This window comes from Lates calcarifer, linkage group LG21 (assembly GCF_001640805.2).
Source record: "Lates calcarifer isolate ASB-BC8 linkage group LG21, TLL_Latcal_v3, whole genome shotgun sequence".
NCBI classification, from domain to species: domain Eukaryota; kingdom Metazoa; phylum Chordata; class Actinopteri; family Centropomidae; genus Lates; species Lates calcarifer.
This window is the reverse complement of record NC_066853.1, coordinates 4,473,637-4,497,040: the sequence shown is the minus strand read 5'-3', so window position 1 is coordinate 4,497,040 and position 23,404 is coordinate 4,473,637. Positions and strand designations below refer to the sequence as shown.

Sequence of the window (23,404 nt, the reverse complement as noted above, 5' to 3'; positions counted from 1 at the left end):
AGTGAGAGAGAGCAGCAAACAGGGAGAGAGCTGGGGAACGACATGCAGTAAAGGTCTGGCTGGATCAGGAGTCAAACCGGGGTCCGCCTGCTCAGACCACTAGGGCCCACATGGTACGCGCCCCAACCATTCCGCCATGAGGGCGCCCCCTGTGCTAGTGCTAGTTTTGCTGTTACCATCACCCCAGGCACTTAAAGATGGGCTGCTGCATGACTGCACCATGTGCAGTGCAGTAGAGTACCTACTATACAATGTGCATGCAATAGAGGCGCTCTGCCATCTAGTGGTGAACAATAATGCTTTATTCTTGTACGCCAAACAAACAACAGCTCAGTGCAGGTTCACTCAGGTCAACTCATTAAAATGTAGTGATTCCCAAAAAGCAGATGTGAACATACAGAAGTTGACATCATTTTGATTTCCTTTTTATTAAAAATTTATTTAATTCTTTACAATAAAAAATTCTCCAGTTGTTTGTTTCTGGAAAAAATTAAATAAATTAAAAAACAATTCTAATCTAATCTAAGAATTTGTAAAAATACAAATTGTATTTCCAGTCTGAAAAAATCTAAAAGTCATGTCAATGTAGTACACTTAACTGTGTGAATCAGGTTTGATCAGTTCATTTTCATTTCACATATACTACAATGTACATTGAAAGTGAGTCTCACAAAAAAATCCCCATAGATTTCAACACACCTTTTTTTTAAAATGTAAAACAGACTTTGAGCTCAGAAGAAAGAATACATTTCATTCGATGAAATTAAAAATGATTCTCTAACCATGATAAGTGTATAGGAAATCATCTTCAATGATTAGTTTTACAGCATACTGGTGTGTATGAGATTTTGAGCTATAGATCTGAAATCAGCAAACAATTTGCTGGAACTGGGTTATAACAAACAGACAACTGTCTCAGCCCATGAATAGCAAGTGTCCCATGAATTAACTTTTAAAGTCATGACTCAAAGAAAAGTTTACCCATAAATGTTAAAACCCCTCAAAATGTATGCAGAATGCTGAGCTATGGCACCAAAACCATTCCACTTGATTAAAGGAAATCCATTTATAAAGCAGCTAAATCACTTTTTCCATCTTTCAGTTCTACAGAATATAAGGTGCCAGAGAGGTAAATGTTCTTAAGAGCTAAATTGGTGACACTCGTGTCACCAAATGACAACTTAATGCACCAGCAAAATGTCATTTATTCCACTGCAGAAGGCACATTAAGATAAGATCCAAACCAAATTCAGATACAATTTGGTGTTAAATCTTTTTTTTTTTTTTGGGTTAAATCAAACTGGAAAAGTGTGTATCATAAATGTGGGTGCAGGTACAAAATAGCTCCTGAATCCTCCAGTCTTTTTAAGGCTTCCGCTTCATGATTGAGGTCATGGTAAGAATTCTGCAACAGAGAGCAAGAGAGAGAGAGGAGTATTTAAAGAACTGCATGTGTATAACCAGAGATGGCAAATGACCACAACCCACCTTCATAGACCTCATAGTGTCATATCCATAGTAATGGATAGGCTGCCTTTGGCTCTTTGAGTTAGGATATCCAAATCCAGCAATGTGGACCACATCACAGTAGTTGAGAGCGACAAACACAGCAAGGATGCCCGTGGTAGGATGCACTGGCGTCTGGAACAAACAAAATTTAATGACAGCCCACTGCACTCATTCTGTGTCTCATGAAAAACCTTTTCAATGTGTGTGACATCCTAGTGGTAGCATCAAAAAAGACAGACTGGCAGATAGCCAACACTCCCAAAGAATGGTTTGACTGTGACACACGGACTGCACCAAATTTCACTGGCATTTTGTCATATTTCTACAAATAAAATGCATTCCATCAGGATCACATGTAAAATTAAACTCATCAGGTTTATACATATTAAACTACCTTCAGAAAAGTACAGTTTAAGACTTAGGTGTAAATAGATTGAGTGCTAAAATGTAAAAAAAAAAAAAAAAAAAATGAAGAGGTTCATGACAGTTATGAAATGAGAATTTATATAAAAACACAAACTTGTGCAACTGTTGTGTAGCTGGAGCTGTGTATTTTACAGTCTTTTTAAACAGGCATCAGCACCACGACTGAATTACAACCTGCAATTTTACCACTAGATGGTGATAGAGGGCAGGAGAACTGTTTCCATGCAGTTCATCAACACAATCCTTTCCATGGCCAGAAATGTCTAATCTCAGCACTGCTTTGTAAAGTTTTTCATCTACTTCTTGTTCCCACACAGGGTGAACGCACTAATCATATGCATTTTTCAAATGAATGGTACATAATACAAAAAACATCATAATTCATGCAAGCTTTAGGCAAAAAAGAGGAACAACAACATCTAGTGCAGATCCTGTGTACCCTCTAGCAGCTTCCTTAAGTTTTGGTTGCTTGACAGTAGATTTACTGCACATTTGCAAGTTTCATAATGCATAACTTGATATGTACTGTCTTTCAGAGAGCTTGGTCAGGACAAGATCTATAAAGAAGATAACTGAAAGACCAGAGCTTGAGTTTATTATAAACTCCACTCATCATGACATTTCACCTTCTGGCTAACTTAAGGTCTATCAGAGATTGTAGTTTCTCGATCACAGAACATCCTGGTGGACTGGTGTTCTCATAAACATACCAAGTAACTCCCCAGGGTTGGATTTCAGCAGGGAACCTTGGTTGCACCTCTTTCCCCTCCACCTGTTTCCCACGTTTCATGTCTGCCTCTATGTGAAATGGCTTATTTTCTTTTGAAGAGAAAATGGCGATGTAGCCCTACATAGAATGTATCTTTGCCCTGAAAGTGCTAAAATAAATCTTTCTGCAGTTTTCTTGCTTGTCACTTGTGATCTGCCTTTCTGGAAAAATCAAGGGACATTATCTGACCCCACTGGCATCTTTTTGCTTGTTTTAGGAAAAACAAGAAATAAAACTAATGTGAGATTTAATGAGTTGCGACATGTTTGTTGTGCTGTCCCTGGCGGGCTCTTACTGTGTACAGAGATTTCCCAGTGTTGTTTGCCACTTCCCATATGACTCTGTCAATGATTATCCATGTTCACAGAGGCAAGAAGGAGAATCACTTCCACATGACCTGAAGATACAAGAAACGTTCTCTTGCCATTCTTTTCCAAAATGCTGTACACTTTCCCAGCAGCCTTTTCATATCTCTCTCCTCTGCAGCTTTCAATGTTATTATCAAGTTTCCTCTGCATGGAAATTTCTATTGTCCACTTTAACACTGGTATGTGTACCAATGCTTACAAGAGATTACTTCTCATATTTCCTCTAGCCAGGACATAGTGACTGCCTGAGCTATTGATTTTTACCAGAACTAAAATTATGTAAATAAATTATTTATTTTTATCTTATTGATTTTTAGAATCTGCCCTTTGAATAATACTGCTGTTAAAAAAAGTGGCTAATGATACTGGCAGGCTCACCAAAGCAAATCAATACCTTTTCTCTTTAGCTGTGTGAATTTTTGCAGTTCTCATTGTTTTTATTTTGTTTTATACATTCAACTTATTTAACATACATATTTTGCCCATCTGTTTTTTTTTTCATCACAGTCTAGCTTTACACTTTTTCAGAAAGTAAACGCATATCTGAAGTGTCCGATGGACTTGAAAAAGACAGCGATCATCATACTGATCTCATGTCATATATCAGAATGTTTGTTGGTGGAGAAGGTGAAAATATTTCCATTTCTAATAGGAGAGTTGTTCATATAAATTTGCCTTTGAATCATCATCATCATCATTGATGGTGTATTGCTGATCTTGATCACTGCAGCTGTTTGTTAATTGATTGATTAAATAATTGACGTGACGGTTCCTGCTGTTCTCTCTCTGTTTGGGTCAACTGTTTTTGGATCAGATTTTAGTATCTTTGCTTAGGTCAGGTCTCTCTCTTTTGAAAATTAATTTATGCACATTGGGTAGGCTTTCTACAGGTCCTTTTTGGATGATGTCCAAGATTTTGGAGCTATTTAGACATCTATTTCCAACATTTGAACAGTGTATAGCTGGATAAATTGCAATTACTAGGCCAAGCGTTTAGCCCCAGTGGACCTTCATTAAAGCACAGTGCATAAAAGTTTGGCCAAAGAGGTGTGAACAGCTCTTCAGCAACAGCTCTCACATTAATAAATAGGCTACTCTACTTCCGTGATAAGAATTGTGTAGAAAAGAGAATGAGTTCACGTGTACTTAGTAGTGTGTGTTTATGTTTGTGCATGTTGCAGAGATGCATCATACTCAGGGTTAAATTATACCCAAACAGAGGTCTATCTAAATAAATGTGAGCACTACCACAGTGACACAGAAGGTTATCTGGCCATTATAGCCTTGATTAGATACACAGCCTCTTTCCTGTACTGTAAACCTTTACTCTCCTCTATAAAACATCCAAACGGATCAATTTGATTCGCTATTGCATTGAGCATGACTGCTTTTTTTCTTAAATTCAGCAACTGACGAACACCCCGCAATGGGACACAGCTGACATTCTGTGTGTGTTAGCCTCATGTGGTCGCCAGCGCACAGGCAAAAACCAGAGCTCTGCAGCAGCCCGGTGCATAGTTTGGACGCAGGCCCGTGGAGCCTTGGTGAGAGGGGGGCAAGGGCCGGCTGTATACTGTCACCACTGCAAGCCAGACCTACAAGAGCTCAACACAAGCCTGTGTTTGGGGGGAGAAGTGTGAACATATGAACTGTTTGAATGCACACATGAGCTTGCTGTGTTCTGTGCCAACAGGGGAGGGTGTGGTACTCTATGCACAGTGGAGATCTGCTACAAGCTAATGCAGTTTCAGATGTCTTTGTACTGTTAAAGCAAGTAAAATTTAACTGCCTTCCCAACACTTCATCCCTCCATCTTTCTCCTCCTCCTGCCCACCTTCCTCTCCCCCTGGGCTTTTCCATACAGTCTGTGCAGATGGTGCAGAGCCCCTGTTGGGTGAGCCCGCTGGTTGCCTGTAGGATCACGGCCTTCCCACTGCTCACTCTTCTCATGCACCAGTCAGTTGTGTTTGTACTGCAGTCCAAAAGGGTAACACCCCCGTCACTCTTTAACAAAAAGGGCTCAGGAGAGGGAACAAGCAGAACCAAAACAAAACTTGGCTCCGGCCCACGTCAGAGACGATCCCCACCAACTCACAACAAGTCCTACTTGGCAGATGGGATGCAATGAGCCAATAAAAACATCATTCTACATGAGTAATGGTCCAAGTCAAATCCCAGGGTGTTTTAAAATCCAAACACCTCAGCCAAAGAGGGAGTTGAGGTCCAATTTGTGAAACAAAAACATATCAATGGTACACTGCAAAAAAATGTCATGCGTCATGTTTTCTCATTGCACAATCACTGTTCTTCAGTTCCGTTTTGTGAGTTAGTTCACGAATGTTTCCACGTATGGTTCGTCTTCATCATCGAGTTTTGATTAAGTTATTTTGTCTTTGCTTTTCTCTATCCTATTTACTTTCATTTTCATTTAACTGAAAACATGCTCAAAGAAGATCAACAACACCTTGAGATCATGAAAAAACTGTGACAAAATCTGGACATTATCCCGAGAAAACAGCGATAATGAGCTTTGCACAGAAGGAACACTGGGAACTGTCCTTTTTCTAAAAACAGAGCGTCTGGTTGAAATTTATACAATATTTTGGCTTTCCTTCAAAAGCCAATTATTTCCCAGGGATTCACTGTGCTGCTTAGAAGACATGCGGAGCTTATCTTGTAATGAGACGCCAGAATGCCAAGCAGAAGCTAATCTTCATCATGTTTTGCAGTAATTGGATCCACAAAATCGCTATTGACCAGGCTACATTTCAAGAGAAAAGCCTCTTCCAGTAAACTGTTTATCACAGCGCTCAAGACATATCACTTGAGGAGCTGTGGCTAATCAGTGGATGCTCCATCCAGCCTTGTTAACATTCATGTGGGAAGCAGTGAAGGGCAAAAGGAGAAAAAAGGGAGGTACGTGAGAAAGGGAACAAACAAGAGAGAAGGTTCTAGTGGGGAAAATTGCACTTGTGGATGCAAGAAATGGCCAGTGTTAAAGAGCTGCAACAGAGAAGAAGCATAATCACCGCAGTCATAGATCATCAGTTTTAGACTGACTCCATGATTCTCAAAACAGTGATATGAAAGCAGTCTCTCACCTGTTTACCCTTGGGGTGCAGGGGGATCTGGAGCAGTCTATCTGCAGTCTGGTGCAGAAAGTGGGGGTCCAGCACTCTGATTTTACTGATGTCACCCAACCAGATTTGGGGAGGAGGCTTCCAAAAACCTTTCCTGACCTGAAATGTACATGTAAACAACAGAGAAAGATAAGAGACAGGATGCTGTGTAAATGGAAGGAACAAAAGAACACAAACAACATTAGTGAAATATTGCTGACACACTGACTTCATTTACACAAACAGACATGCAAGTGAACCTATGACTCCCTCATGTCTTGAGGCAACTAAATTGATGTGCAAATTAACGGGTAATGACCCTGCAACTATTAGCAGCAGGGGCCCGGAGATGCCTGGAGCAACAGAGTAAAGGATGTCTGCAATGGAAACTGCATTTAAATCTAAAGGGCACTGGCATCACTGAAGTCGAACCTTTTAAGCATTTGTTCCTGATATGGATGGCTGGCAAGGGCTGGAAAAGAAGCTAAAAGGAGTATGTTTATGTAAGGGAGAGACAGAAAGTATGTGTGAGTGTGAGTGTGTGTGTGTGTTTGTGTGAGAGAGAACGCATTCTCACACATATCCTGTACCCTCTTCTCATTATAGAGGATTTCTTTCAGCCACCGCAGATCTTGCTGTTTGAAAGGCACCAGGACCATGAGCGTGCTGGGCTCATTGTGCAGTCCGGGGTTGTAGGAGGCCGATTCAGGGTAGAAGAACCTCATGGTGGTCTTGTTGCCCACGTCCTCCTCATAGCCTCTCACTGGGGCATCATTCAACCTGAGGCAGGGACATGACACCATATTCAGGGGCAAGAATTTAGTTTTATTAAGGATTTACTTTTCTTTTTTTTCAATCACTCCTGCAGAAATGTTTGGTTTAATCATATAATGGCATCATAATCTTTGAAACACTGTTCAGCATTAAAAGGAAAAACTTCATTTCTATTTCTTATCTAAAGAAAAGGCCATACTAACCTTTGCACTTACTATCTTTATTGTAGAAATTTGGGAAACACGACTCCATTGAAAGCCTCCTAAACCTTTACAAATGAACTATTTTGCAAATAATTTCAAATACTTATCCCTATGTCTGATGCCATACACAGAACAAGAACTTTCAGGTTCTGTTTTAGCTCATTCATGTAAAAATCCAGCCTTGGAAAAGAGCCTTAATCAGAACAATATGTGTCTCACTAGTGTGGACAGTAAGTTAAAAAAAAAAACATCTGATATCATCGATGTTTAATAGTTTTGTTTATAGTGGCCTTTACAGAACAGAATCTCCCTCAAGCCTGCAGTTCAACGTCAGTTACAAGTCACCAGTACATAAAAGATGTGGGTCATGGGCAAGTCGAGGTTCTGTGGCTATAGACACACACATGAAAAGGTGTAGGAACTTTTAGACAGCAGAGTTACATAAAAAGTCAGAAAATGACTTTAAAAGAGTTTGCGAATACATGATTCTAATTTCTCCTTTACAATTTAAATCTAAAAGCCCTCTTTTCACTATGACTCGACTGCCCCGGCCATGTGATTCTGATTAACAAAAGCTTAATATATCTGCCAATCAGACATTGTATTTTCAAATATTTGCATGTGGATTATGGCGTCCAGTAGGCCTGCCGCTGGAAGGTGTGGATCATTAAATCAACAAGATGTTTTTGTACTCAGGTCTTTCAACAGTACTACAGTAGTCCTGTCACTCCCCACTGTCGAATAAAAACACGGCTTAAAGTTAGATGTCTATAAACATGAGAATTAACTCGTGTTTTGTCTGAGTGTTCAGGGCTTAAAATTAGATATGTGTTTCATTCTGGAAACATCCTTGCTTTATTACTTTTAACCAATTCTTGACATAACCACAACATAACTCATTCCTTGACCAAATAATTAAGACCGTAGCACAGACTGAGATCTGGTTTGGTTAAACGATTGGTCCTCACTTTGGAAACTTTAGTCTCAACAGGCTTTAACAGAGTGTAGTGGTGTTTCTATGACAGAACCTGCCCAATGACGTCAAACTCTCAGGCATGTATTGAATTCTGAATGTCAATAACCTTACACTACATGGCCAGGGAACGATTAGCTTTTGAGAAGAGAGGGAGCGATGTGAGGGAGGAGGAGGATGGAGGGTTGATGAGGGGGAGAAAAATGCATTGTGGCCAGGCCAAATTCTGGCTGTTTGAAAGAGGCTTATAAAAACTCAGAATGCATGTGTTCATTCCAAGGCTGTAAAGTCAGATGCCTGACAGTTCCTTTGTCCTTGAGTAAACTAAACACTTTCTTTCCTCCTTTTAAAGAACTTGATTTGACCCAAAAGTTTGCTAATTGCTGACAGGACGGCTCTATGTCAGGGCCAGACGGTCACACAGTTGGATAGTGTCCATCATTATTCTACAGCCAAGTGAATTTATATCCTGCTTTAAGTTGTTAGGGAAAATCAACACTTTCTATTTTTAGGGTCATCTAGCATGGTTCCATCTGTTCCTAATTTCTCGGTCCTGACTATCCTCAACCATGTAGTTACAGAGAGATTTGTGGTTTAAAAATGTTTTACTGTTGTGTGTTATGATTATTTTGACTGTCACAGTTTGTAATATAAAGCTTGGATTTAAATCTGTTTTTTTTTTCATGCTTACCCTATTTTATTCCTGTTCCCTATGTGCAGTGCATTGAATAGTAACTTACAGAACAATGAGGAAATATTATTGCACTAATAATAAATTTTCATATGATGTTATCCTTGCTTACCGAATGACCACATCATATTTGTTGATGATGCTTCCCAAGGAGCTGTTTTTAATGGCAAATCCATTGCCTATGACTACACAGGTTCTGCATTCAAGCCTGTGGAGAAACACCACACACACACACACAAACACTTGAAACAGGGCACTTTTTTGATCATCACACTACCCATGTTAAGCCTAAGAGACTTAAAGTCAAGAAATGAAGCTAGTCTAACTAATTTTCTTTAATAGAAGAAAGCAGGAAAAACAATTTTCATTGAAAAATATCATAATAAGTTACAGCAAATAAAAAAATATTTTTATCAGTAACTCAATGTAATCAGAAGTTTGTTTGGTTCAAGTTTAAATTTTGAACATTTTCAGAATTTAAAATTGAGGAAAAGATGTCTGATGGATTTTTTTTATTAATTCATCAAATTAAAAGTTATTTAGAAATATTGTGAGCTTATTCACATATACTTCCCAGATGCACTGCTTTATGGTTAAAATTTCACAGAAATCACAATGGAGGGCGTTATATGTCTTTTCCTTTTCCTGTCACAGAGGAGAACAGTCTCCTCTAAAAAATGATGCAAACTGGGATGATTAGAGGTTTGTACAGCACTTCCTGCACTTATTTTAGACACCCGGGTCCAAAGTCCCCAAGGTCTTATTGAAGAGTGTTGTTCCAAAGCTTATTGTGACTGGCAGGACAACAAAAGCCATCATGAGGTATAAAACTTGACAAAACAAATAAATATCTGAGTGCCTTTGTAAACAAATAATTACAAGTGGATACAGCATATAGATCTGAGTTACTTTAACTTAGAGTACTTTAGCAGAGGTACAATTTGTGATCATGAGTTGTGATCATGTAAAATAATATGCAACTCTAAACTTAAACATAAAGACCTGATAAATTAACTGAAATCTGAGAAAACTTTTGGCCCTTAAATTTCAAATTTCAATTCCTGACATGACTGTTTTAATATTTTTTGCACAATTAGAAACAAAATGTCACCTTCTGTGGAAAGACAACTTATTATTATATTATTATTAAAGCAATGAACTAATCAACAGTGTACTCCACAATGGACTTACACTTCTGGTGTAAACTTTGGTTACAGCAATAAAACAAAAATTTTTACTACTGGCAGATGTGTACACACACTTACTTTTCAATGTTGGCTGGCACCTGATAATTTGCAGTCACAGCAAGAACTTTCAGTAGCAGCAGCTCTGGAAGGAAAGTGAGAAATGGAACAGGCGTGGTTGTTTTGAAAACTTTGAAGTGCAATTCCCATAAATGACTGCCATGTAGTGTTTCAACTATGTTGAGGACTGAAATTCCCACGTGTCATGAACATCATCTACAGTCCTGATTACAAATACATAGCCATAGTCAAAACCCACAGTGAAGGTTTTTGATCTTATCAAAGTACTATCCTAGTGTAACATCACTGATCTGTCAGGTATGGCCATAAATTCAATCACAAAATATTAAATGTAAATTTAGTTTAGCAGTGGGTATTAAGCTTTAAAGTGAAGTTAAAGCTGGTGTCATCATTCATATGGCTGCATGACACCTATTCAGGGGTGGAAATATGTGAGTACAGTGTTAAAAAAAAAACATACACCTTCATAAAAAGTGGGCCATGTGCTGAGTAAACTGAGCAGACAGAGCAGAGGATAATGTAAAGTCAACATACCACTGCCCTTAACACCATAAGGCAATGCCAGCTTTGACAGATGCTCACGCCAGAAGAAATCCTCCAGTTTCAGAAAGAGCTCTGTCTGTCTGCTAATGCTGCATGAGAAATGTCAGAGCAAGTATTATAACATAATACAAAAGGCTTTCACTGTATAAATATTATATTACAGAAGGGTTTGTGGCTGAGAGAGGCGGGCAGGGTATGAATGAGGCATAAGGCAGCGAGGATGAGGAACACTACTTTTTTTTTTTTTGGCTATAATAACTGTCAAACCACACAATGGACAATACCAACTGTGCTGCCAAACAGTGCAGTGTTCATACTGGCATATGGAAAACTGCTTGATATGCTTGATTGACGCCTTAACTTTCCCAAAAGTTCTGGTATTTATTAAGCAGGTAAACCAGACTCATTATAAGCAAACCAGCCATTTACATGATGTCATTCAATAGAAATTTCCCTCATTAAAATCCTCTGTTGGCATTTCTCTGCTGAGGAGAGGGAAAAGAAAACAATAACATTCACAGAGCCTGTGGAGTGAGACAAATGTGACAGGTTGTAATATTTGAAACAATTGCTTTTCTGTGTTCGCTGGCCTCAGACTCCAGCTGTTTATGACCCACTGTCTTTGACAGTGAGTCTCTCAGACATTCATTACCCTTGTGTGCTAGCTAGCTCTCCGTAGGAGATCCGGATAAATCTCTGGGGAGGGGTTTAATTAGAGAAATGTCACTGTGATTGCCTGGAAGGCCTCCCTGTGACTTTAACGACTGATGCGGAAATCCAAGAACAAGTGACCAGAAGCCTGATCCAAATCGTGTTCTTTTACAGGGGTAAGGGTGGGGATTATAAACCTTGACTGTTTAAAATGTTAAAGGGCAGGCAGTGGAAGGTGTGCTGGGCTGAAGGAACAAACTGTGACCTCGGAGGAGGTTGGGACAAACCACAAATGGAGACCATATCACTATCTGGTAACAGAACAGAAAGACAGAGCCCACAGAAAGAGAAGTAAATATACAGCTGAATTAACTGATAATAGAGCAAGAGAAAATAAATGAAAGGGGGTTCAGGGCTGTGGAGCAATGATTACTTAACAAGGCAGAACCTGAGGAAGACAAAAAAGCTATTGTCTGCATGCAACTTTATTTAGAACTCATTCTTACTCTCGGTCAGCATTGGTTTTTATATTAACTGTCGTCCTCAACCATTGACATTCCACTTGAATTACTGAAACTTAATGTAGTTATTTAGATGGAAAAATAATTTTCATAATAAAGTCCTGTTCTTTCTCACTAAAATTTGCTTTTCCTTCATGGCTGGTAAAGACCTTATGTTCAAATAAAAATGTTGGCATGCCTTCCTCCCTTAATAAGCCATCCACTCTGTCCAGTTTGTGTGAAAACACACACACACACACACACACACACACACACAGAGAGAGAGAGAGAGAGAGAGACATGCCATTACTCACTTAAAGTTAAGGCTCTCCCACTTCTTCTGAGTTAGCCAGCCACCACACAGCGTCTTGCTACTGTTCAGAGGCTTGGTGGTGCCTCCATAGCTGAAAGACAGACAATCACCACAACTGGCATGAAAACTACTGCTGAATCTATAAAAATACAGTGTGCCAGGAACTGGGTCCAGAACACTCAAAAAGTGCAAGAATGGGCATGTGTGAAGGCCTAAATTGACCGGCAGCAGCAGACCGCTGGATGATCAAAATGTGGGAAGTCTTCTTAACTTTTAGTGACTCAGCACTGCACAGACCTCATGAGCTTACTTTTTTTTTTTTTTTTACCAGAAATGGGCATTTCTGTAATTATGTGACCTCAATACCAGAGACAGAAAGAAGAGAGAAAGAAATGGTTGTGTTAGTAAGTGTGTGTAATTACCTCTGAAGTATGGCATTGGAACAGTAGTATGTGACAAAGGAGATGAAGAAGAAGAGAACTGGGAGAAGCCTAAGGCACCATGCTGGAGTCAACAAAGACAAAAACATACAAGAAAAAAAGTTTTTAAAAAGGCTAATTAAATTTTACACACAACACATACTGTTTTCAATGTCTCAGCAACTTAAAATGAGATTCCAAGGTTTCCATCCATCCATTCATTATCTATACCGCTTAACCTTAAGGGTCGTGGGTTCCAAGGTTTCATGAATGTCATATAAAATACCCCACATCTTTATGTGAATGACATGTACTTTTAATCAGTGATATAAATCAAAGCTTATGAGAAAGGGGTGTTGCTCGAGAACTGGCATCCAACTCAACACAGGTGTAGTATCAGTCCCGAAATGGGTACTGAAAGATGAAACTGAAATTCATACTAACAGCTTTCCAAAAAGTGCCATTTACTATTTAGTGAGAACAGCACAAATACACAGGAAACAGCCCACTATACAGTTTAATACAGGGGAGTGTAATTTAAACGTATAACCTGTTCAATAAAACCTGGAAGTGTTCTTCAAATACCAGTCAAATTTTAAGAAATACATATGACACTGAGTAAGTGAGTGAGTGAGTTTTGAAAAAACCCTATTGAGTTGTCCAAAGACTGGAAACGTAACTGTATCGTCATTAAATTGACCTCAAAAGACTCATCTTCTCTGTTTTTTTCCATTCATGTACACTCATGCAGTGATGACTTTTCTGTCCTGGCTGAACACCAGAGACATATTTTTGAATTTTAATAGAACTGTATGGAAAGCCTAGGTACCTCAATGAATTCCTATATATGGGTGATTTCTTTTCAAGAGTCCTATATAAAGATTGATACCACTGTGTGCTTGTCCATCCTATGTAAAACTACAGCTAGTAGCCAGTTAGCTTAACTTAGCACAAAGACTGGACACGGGGAGAAACAGCTGGCCTGGCTCAGTTCAAAATAAACAAAACGAACACCTCATATCTAGTTTGTTTAATCCTTACTGAGACCAAAGTGTAAAAACATCAAGTTGCAGTGTTCCCAGAGGTTATATGCAAGTCTAGTTCTTGGCTAGAAGCAGTGAATTTCTGCAAGTCTCTGCTGGTTGTGTGGCAACTTCACAGCAATGACAAGATTGAAAAATGTTGAACTATTCCTTTAAGGAATAGCCAAGTACAAAGAAATCTGCTCTAGTCTAACTAAAAAAATGCAGTTTTGTGTTTTCCCTCCGTAATATCAGAAACATCTTAATTACTAAATTAGTTACTTAATATTCTGTTGAAACACGATGACATGTAATGTCAGGTCAATACTCATAACAAGGCAAAAAATCTAAGTAACTGAGCAGAGGTAACCTGGTAAAAAAAAATAACAGTGGTTATGCTGTTATTGATATTATCATTCATTTGTGATAACGTTCATTTTGGTCTGTAATCCTTTTATTGCATGTGAAATAAAACAGTCAGATTCATGTTTCACAGAGTATCAAAGAGAGAGAAAAGACTACATTCAAGTAATCAGCTGTATGCCCACAACAACTCAGAACAAATCCTCAACATCATCTGACAAAATAAATAAATAAAAAATCACACACAGATGTCAGCAAAAGAGCTTACTTTTAGTTGCCTTCTGGGACATCTTCACATGCTCCTTGGTCTTCTCATGTCTACACAGTGCATGAGGTTATCCTGGTGATGGGTAAAGGAGGAGGCCCAAATTAGTAGCGCCTCCTCTACACTGAAAAACACCCTCCCATTTCTGAGAAAATTACATGAAGGGGAACTACTCTGAATGATATACAGAGTGAATGGGTTTGGATGAGTAAATGGGAGTGGCAGAGAGACAAACAAATGCAAAGACCCAAAAATACATTAGCATGGTGAACATGAAAGAAGAACAAGACACCAATGTAAATAAAAATCAAAAGAATGAGAGGAAGAGAGAGGGGGAGAGTGAAGGGTGGCAGATGAAGGCTGATCAGTTTAAGAGGATCATGTTTGACTGTCCCTCAATTGAAGGCTATATGCAATCAAACAGCATCACATCCAGCTTCAGCAATGTGTGCTTGGTTCCACTGTGGCTTTGGAGAGTTCAGATTACATTTTAGATCAGATTAACAGGCATTTAAGCACATCTGCTATTTAATGCACAATGCACATCCTGTATACAATCTTCCTGATTCATGATTCACAGGCCAGAGCCATCCACACAAGCAAATGGTTGTAGTGAACATGCCTGACATTGTTTCGGAACCATCACTGAAAATCAATAGTAAACTGAAGGGGTGCACAGCTGAATATCTATTTTAAGATGTGCATGCATGCTCATGCTGTTGCTACATTGCAATAACAGTAATGTAATACTGTTGTAAATCTACTCCTAAATCATGCATGCCCAAACTTGGAGACAGGGAAGGAGTGGAAACCGCAGGATCGATTAACACCACGGCTGGGACGTCCTGCTGATTTTACTCCACTGTATGTGAATACTCAACAAAATAGTCATTTCACAGCATAAGATGTAATGTAATACTCCTGTCTTATCCATCATCCTGAGCCGGGTATGAAGCTGGCCGTTGTTTTTGTTATTGTTGAGGACAATGACATCTTTCCCTTCATTGTGCTGTTGGCTTTTGTGATTCATAATTCACAGAAGTATCCAACTGTGCCTGAATTCACTGTACTGCTGAATTATATTTTATATTATATTGGTGTATTGTGTCTTGTTCTACTTGTTCTTCACCCCATTCATCAACTGACAGAAAATTTATTCTAAACAATTTTAATAACTGATCAATTGTTTAATCAATTAATTTAAAAAAGCATGAGTATTGCTTATTAGGGGATTTGTGCTCTCACTTTTGGTGTTTGTGGCATATCACTGCAATTTCTGTATTAATTTCTAAGAGCATAAAATCAGGGATGACAGATGTGACTCTGCTGAAAGCCCTGAGGCAGAAAAAAATGTTTTTTTATCTTTCAAGGTTGGCTAGGAAGATAGTAGAGACAAGGCTGCTATTGTACCAGCATGCAGGTGGGAGCTTTCCTGATAAGGACAAGCAGCTTATAAAATTATAAAGGTGTTTTCCAAGTAACTGCTACAGAGACAACTCAGTAGTATTTCAGAATTAGACCAGACAATGCTGTGTGTACTTATTGACCAATTAGTAATATTGCACCACCTAAGAGGAGCATTGAGTAAGATGGTGAAAGTGATATGTCAGAAAAGAGATTCTTGGTTCTGTAGACCCTTTCCATGTCAGATTTGTGCTTTGTACTCTCTGTCGTTCCAAGAACGTAAATTGTGATTAAATTTTCTGTCTACCATTGTCTGTGATATGGTCCCAACAAATCCAGACGTAAATGTTTGATAACATTTGTTGGACAATTGAAGAAGAACTAGTTGCAAGTCAGCCAAAAACATTGTTTTGTACAGTCACAGTGACCTTGACCTTTGACCTTTGACCACCAAAATCTAATCAGTTTATCCTTGAGTCCAAGTAAGATTTGGATCAAATTTGAAAATTTTAACACGATCATGAGAATAGGACAGGCCCGAAAACATAAGTCAAAAGTGACTGATGTTACAGCCCTTTTGAGTGTGTTTCAGTGTGTCACCTGTCCTGCAGAGATGTGGTGAAACTTTCTAAACTGCTTAACTCTACAGGCACATATGGTTCCCTAATAGAATTACCATAAGCCTTCTTTCTCTCAAAATGTACATCTAAATATCAGGAGTTACAGTTTCTGAGATCTCAGGGTTAATTCATAGAGCACTGTCAAGCTCTCATTGACTGCAATAGAAACTGCAGGCTGACCGCTTCCTCACCTTCACCCTACAGATTCTCCTTCAATTTTAACACAATGTAAGCACTCAATATAAAGTTGTGAATCGGACTAGCTTGGTGGTTAACACTGCAGTCTCATGATCAGAAAGTTTTGAGTTCAGTTCCTGCTAAGGAAAGGTTTGCACTTAGCAGCAGCAGAGGCTGCAGAGGCTGCAGAGGCAGCAGGTACCCACAATTGTTTGCAGTTTCTTCAGAAAATGTATTCTCTAGTCAAAGCAAACAATCCAAATGCATCACTTAAATGGGCTTTTTTTTTTTTACCGTTTTATGACATTTTACAGACTAAACAACCCATAACTCCAATGAAAAACTTTGATTTACTAATGATTTACACATGCTTAAATATTGCAAACTGATGTCTAAGATTCCACAGAATGTAACAGAGATTCCCAGTGAGCTGTAAAGTCGCCAGTTCAAGTAAACTAAATATTTTCACAACTTACCTTTTTCCTCTTTCATTTCAAAAGATTGTGTACTCAGTGGTTCTGATGTAATGGCTCTGGGCTTCTCCCTGTGGTGAAAAAACAAAAAATAACTGTACATATGAACACAAGTGAATGATATCTGGTCTGGACAATTGACTTGTTATTCTTTGTTCTCTAGTTGTCTCTATACGTAATAAGGGAACTAAAACAAACTGCCAAAAACTGCCACCTGACCAGAAAGTAATCCCTGAACAGGACTCGTGAATGGCAGAAATTATTGCATAGGAAAATACAGTTTGTAATGATGGATGCAGCAGATGCAGATGCATGATTAAATGACAGACATAAAAAAATTAGAAATGCCATCCTTAGATATAGTCTTTGATATGAACATATCTTCTTCCAGTCCTCACTGGCATAAGAATTATGAAGCAAATAATTTTAAGATACCACCCCACCTTGGATTTTGTAATTTCTCACTTTTTTTTTTTTTTTTTTTTTTTTTTGCATTTTATAGACTATTTAATAAATTATGAAAAATAATCATTACGCCCAGCCCAACATGAAGCTTTGTATTCCCATCAGCACATTTTCCCCTTTGGGGCATGAGTCGAGGGAGCTACAACAGCTGGACATACTGTAGCTCCCAGGAGCATGAAGCACAGAAGATAGTGAAAGCAGAGCACCTCCTCACAGACACCCCAGGCAACACAAGAGCAGAGCAGCACAATGGATGCATGTGTCTGATACAGTGTGTTGGGGTGGGGTGGGGAGTTTGCCTGGGAGAGCGGAGGGAGGGTCGAGCACTGCGCTGTGCAATCACATAAGGCACACTGGGCAACTAACTGACGGGCAGAGGTCCTCAAGATGTGACAGACCAACAGCGCGACAGCAGAATGAGATTTAGTCCTGTCAGAAGTGCCCTTCACCACCACAGATGTTTTTAAAGAACCACTGCAAGTCTGAGCATGGCTCACGAAAGAAATGCAGACAGACCACTTAAAGAGCTTAGTCACACACTGTAGTGATTAAAGATGAGTCAGGCAGCTACCACGAAACACAGTGGAAGCAATTCCGGCAAAGGCACTCCATGGGAAAATGTTGTCAGTGACTAACTAGTTTAAGCTCCTTCCTCCAAAATTCTTAGGTGAGGGATGAGAGGACTAATACTGTAAGTACTACAGAAACTTATGCTGATGTTTTCATTAATTAAGCTAATTACTACACAATCATATTTATGTAAACATACCTGGGAAGCATTGATATGAGCTCTGTATTTAAGGTATTATTGTGTTATAATACAATAATTGAACAAACAATGACTAATCAATATTTTACACCAAATGAGTTTATGAAGTATGTATTCATTTTAATTTATTGTGAGAACATGTCATAACACACAAACACACACACACACACACACACACACCATGACAACATGTCCTTGCACCATTAATAATCTCCGAACACAGAATACAAAGCCAAACAGATTTATTGTGAGATTTATTGGTTTGAGTCTGAATGGGTAAAGTAAAAGTCCTTGCAACGTGGTCAGCATAGACATAAATGACCTCTTAATCTCTTTCACCTACCAGCTGATTTCTCTCAACCATAGACACAGACTCTAAAGAAAATCACATGTGCGTTATGCTCACAATAGAAAATCACCTCTAAAACACATAATCCTAGAATTTAATCCAGTCAGAAGAGCTAAATCTGGTGCCCATTTGTAACATTTGAAACTCTTTTTTTTTTTTTTTTGAAGAAAAGCTTTCAAAGAAATTGCAGGCTATTATCAACCGTTTCTGGTTCTCAAAAGTATCTGCATATTGAAAAGGCACCTTCAAGGAGTCATGAGTATGTAAACTACATTAGATGAGACATGGTGATTCCCTGCAGGGTTTTTTGTGGCAGTCATGGTGAGGGCAATTTTGGTTGTGGGATGTGGCTTTTTTCCACTATCCTGATCCCCTTTGTCAACTTCCACATTCTTAGATTTCTGAGTACTTTATACACATTATTATTACAGTACATTATTATTTTTCCACACTGGAAGCTTTAACATCTCTACTCCTGTAGTTGCCAGTAGGTACATGGAAAGACTAATTAACAAAACAAAAAAGACAAAACAAAAAACCTCAACTTGATTAATAAATACATATCCACATAGGATTTGGATATGTTAGTGAATGAGTTAGCAGGGTTAAAAGTGTGCTAATGGATAATGATTAACAGATGATGGTTGAAAGTTCATGACCAAAAGCAATAAGGAATATCAATTCAAATAGTAAGCAAATTGCTTATGTAGTTGGCAGTTGGTAACAGTAGGTAAATGGTTTAAGTACACAGTTCAGTTCAGTAAACAGGTCAGTACATTAGAGAAATGTAAAAGGTAAACAGTTGAAATAGTTAAATGCAATGAGTAATTTTAAAGTAGTTAGCTAAAAGTAATAATAATAATAAGTAATAATAAGTAATAATTAATGTAATGGAGAGATGTTGAAACAGTCCGCAAGGATAAATGGTTCAATTGGATAGCTAACAGTAGTGTTTTTGACTGGTTGATTTAGACGTGTGGTGGTGACGGGTGGTGTCTATGAAAAGCTACTTGAGTTCATCTGACAAAAATGTGGGAGTATATTGGACAAAAGTAGTTTGTTGCATCACCTCTGTTGTAACTAACTTATGATTGCCTCATAATTTATGTAGATTCTTGTTCTTTTCCACCCATCCTCTTTCCCAATATCTAGTTTCCATTATGCAAATTTGATATTTTTCATTCATTTTTTCTTCCATTCATGAATGGAAATGTGTTTAGAGGTCTGTTTTCAGTGAATTTTAGTTTCAGTGAATTTCAGACAAGTTTTGACATTTGTTTTTAATTTGTTTCACTAAAACAACTGTAACATACAAAAAGTCAACCAAATGATGGTTATACCATATTATAAATTTTGGAGTTCTAGAATCAGGATTGTACTTTTTCTCAAGATAAAGATAAAGATGATTGCCTCAGAAAACAGAGGAACACAGTTAATAATTCACAGCTGTTAGTATTTTATCTCAGGAAATCTATGCAAGACTATATGTTGACACATACTGTCAGAAATTTCTATCTCTGATAATGAAGTATGATTCCTGTTTTTGTCTTGTAGTCACGTTCGCTCAGTGATAGCGACAAGGGACACTTCTTGATTTTAAAAGTAAACAAATTGTGGGTCTTGTTTTGGGATATTTGAAAATAAGGTGGAATCAATGTTGGTGAAATGAGAAGACTTAATAAAAAATAAATAAATAATGTTTAAAATAAAATGTACAGCAATTTGTTTTGCAACAGAGTATAGTCTATAACTGTATAATAACTGTATAAATCTAACTGTGCATGCATACTCCTTGGTGACTCAGTACATTCACCCTATTCATTTCTACAGAAATCAATGTGGTCTTAATTAGTTGTGTGGAAGAGAAAGTTGCCACAGTTGTATTTTGGCAGCAGCTGACCATTTCCAGTTGGTCATCACAGTTCCCACACTAACATATTGAACTGAGATTATATTTCTTTGTGCTTCATGGTCCTTCCTATTTACAGTCAATCACACATTGTATCATGTCTGCAGGTAAATACATGCAATGTGTGCATGTGAAGAACAAGGAAGAAAGCATTTCAACACAGTGACTAAGTGCAGCTGGATAAACACTGATGGGTGTAGACTGAGTTCTACTATAAAATTATGATGACAGGAATATAATTTTTATTGTTAACATGGTTACTAAGTAAGAGACTCACTAAAGAACAGTGACAGAAATTCCTCTGGAAAGAGATACAAGTTCTAACAGCAAGTATCATTATTTTAGTGATGACTTTGAGATGGCGTGCAGTATATGGGGAAGTATGACAATATCAGAGGTGACACTGAATAAAATCATATAAAAATCAGGTCTGCACTTCATGGAATATATTTGAAGCTGAAGCTTCTTTTATTCATTATGCCAAAAACCACTTTTGAGTCTTGTTTGATTATTAATCTTACCCAGGAACCCCACATAAGGAGATTTTTATAATAAGATATAAATGGAGATGAGAATAGGCATTCTTTATCGGCAATGAAGTTATTAATTAATTTTCACAAAAGGACCTGTGTGCAAAACAGGACCTTGAGTACTATACATCAGATTGAAGGGCCTTGTTAGTGGCCCTTGTTGCTTCAGTTTTACAGACTCTGCCCTCTCATGAGGCTAAGCTCCACAACTATAATATCTTTTTTAATTTGATAAATCCATGAAAACCCTGCTCAAGGACTCATGGAGGCGTGTGGGCTTTCACTGCAGACACTAGTACACCAGAGCATGATTATATTTGAGTGTTTTGAGGGCAGATGTGTGTGTTCATCATATTTTTCAAGCCACATTGATTGATTCAAGCAGGGGTGAGTCATTACTGCAGAGGGCATATCGTGGTGTTTTAGCTGATTTGCTACAATTTGCCATGTGCTAAATATCTCTAAGCTCCATTAAATGCAACATCTGTGGACAAAAAATCCTCTTTTATAATGTTGCTGCCACAGTGACTGAATATAACAGCCTGAAATCTAAAGATCTAAAGGACATAAATTCAGTATCCATCTATTGTATCAAAATTTTCATGAAGACATCAAGTCTCAGATAATCACCCTGACACACATTTACACCCCAGAGTTATGTCAACCAAACTAAAATCCAAACCTCCAAATGTTCTGTAGCCATTCAGGCCAGTATGAGTTCAATAGAATGTTTGTACCCTATGCTGTGATGGCAGTCGTCAATATGGCTTCCCAAAGGCCACGTGTACAGACACATCTCCAACACACAAGTTCAACTATGATTTGCTTTCACCCCCTTTGTAACTTTGGTACAGTGTGTTTTGTGTGTCCACTGTCAAGATCAGTGGCACAAGGCCAGACAGGAACCAGGACCTCATCGTGGAAGACGACATGACTTCAAATGTATCCTTTCTTTTAGAGCAGTCTCAGGTCTTCCTTGGGTTAAGGACTCTTAAATGGACTCTTTTTGTCTTTGTTACCTAAGGAGATTGTTGCCTGTCTAATATAAGGTTGAAAAATATAACTGGAAAATGAAACACCCTTTTTCATTATATCTGTTGTTAGCTGGTAAACTGAATTGAGTTTATTTTTGCCATAATATCTGCAGAGGCAAGTATAAATGCTTGACTGAATTTGCCTAATATTAATATTCAGGGGGCATGTTCAAAACAGCTATCATGTTTTTCAGCTAGATCCCAGCCAACTGATGGATTCAAGGACGAGTGCCTCACAGCAGAATCAATACTGCAGAGGGCAAAACATGATCTCAGTTTCGTCAGTTTAGCTTCGAGTTGCCATGTGGAAAAAATATTAAAAAGCCTCAGTAAATGCAACATCAGTGGCTACAGGTAAAGACAACAATAAAATAATAATAACACTGTATTTTAAATTAGCAAACTTCATGTGCACTTTTAAGGTATATGTTAAACTATCTTCATAAATATGTGAAGCAGTGTTTTTGTAAATATAAAAACACAGCCGCAGCAAAATGAAAGAAAAATTTAGGTACACACAAATTTAAACAAGAAGTTGCATCTCCTGGTGACAACATTTCACTAACAATGCAACAGTGCCCGCTTCCTAGGCTCTGAGCTATCAGCACTGGCCAAAAATATCTCTCAGTGTATCATTGCGTGATTATTAGAGTTGCTGAGAAAGAGGTCATGGTTTACTGCCAGACTGTAACTTAAATTCCACTTCAAGTAAGATTCAATGCTGCTGATCACAGGGAACATAATAACTGTCTGTGGTTGAATAAAGTCAAGAATATATGTCATTATCCTTCACAAACATTAGTCTTTTCCATCCCCGTCTACAGTCTTTCTATCCTTCCAACCAAGCCAAAACGAAAAACGAAAATCCAAAGAACAAATCAAGAGTCCTACCAGGAAAATTAAATTAGACATCTTGTGATGCAATGAGGACAGTTACAGCAGATCAGTGCTGTTTTATGCCTCCCTTACATGCATGTACAGAACTCCTGACACACACACAGGCTGCTCTGTGTTAACTGCCAAAGGGGTTTTAACAGTCTTACTTACCAGCAGTGCTGCCCGACAGATGAGGTTTAATCCGCGGAGCGAGCCTGTTGTACTGTACAGTGATGTTGCAACCAAGTTCACGTTGCGTTTGGTGACATTAACTGCGTGGGAAAACGACCAAAATATTTCTGCCAGCAGCGCGCGCACACAGGAAAAAGCAGCAATGTGTTCGAGCAAAAGTCACCCGTCAGAAACACTCAGAGATAAAGAAGCGTACGCCCAAACCACAGGATAGTTTTTAGTTAGCGTGACTAGCATCAAGTCCTCGGGCGGATAGTGAATAGCGGTTTACTGCTTCGCTTTCTCTCTGTTACAGCGCGTTCCCTTTCCTCCTCAGTCCTGGCACGCATGCGCATGTGAGTACGCGCACTGGCCTCTGGCTGGACTGAACTGATCCAAATACCGTTGCTTTAAAAACGTACATGCTGAAACTACATGGTGCCGGTGGTAGTGT

General features: G+C 38.5%; 1 protein-coding gene across 1 annotated transcript; it reads right to left on the bottom strand.

Annotated features, from left to right (window-relative positions):
* Window positions 1-409: 409 nt before the first annotated feature.
* Window positions 410-23,343, bottom strand: st3gal4 (ST3 beta-galactoside alpha-2,3-sialyltransferase 4). Its single transcript, XM_018698922.2, has 12 exons — window positions 22,951-23,343; window positions 16,851-16,918; window positions 14,177-14,248; window positions 12,527-12,608; window positions 12,106-12,195; window positions 10,632-10,729; window positions 10,098-10,161; window positions 8,945-9,040; window positions 6,782-6,971; window positions 6,174-6,311; window positions 1,489-1,641; window positions 410-1,405 (listed from the first exon to the last, which is right to left on the bottom strand). Exons 3-12 carry the CDS (start codon window positions 14,196-14,198, stop codon window positions 1,316-1,318), a joined length of 1,023 nt encoding a protein of 340 aa, XP_018554438.1. The 5' UTR covers window positions 14,199-14,248; window positions 16,851-16,918; window positions 22,951-23,343; the 3' UTR covers window positions 410-1,315.
* Window positions 23,344-23,404: the final 61 nt, after the last annotated feature.

What these genes read in the sequence shown, in the direction of transcription:
- st3gal4 (XM_018698922.2), bottom strand. Translation starts at nt 14,198, where the DNA reads ATGTCCCAGAAGGCAACTAAAA. An exon ending in TTATGGTGTTAAGGGCAGTG is followed by an intron (nt 10,162 to 10,631) that starts GTATGTTGACTT and finishes CTTTCCTTCCAG; the next exon opens with AGCTGCTGCTACTGAAAGTT. An exon ending in TCCTCTATAATGAGAAGAGG is followed by an intron (nt 6,312 to 6,781) that starts GTACAGGATATG and finishes TGTACATTTCAG; the next exon opens with GTCAGGAAAGGTTTTTGGAA.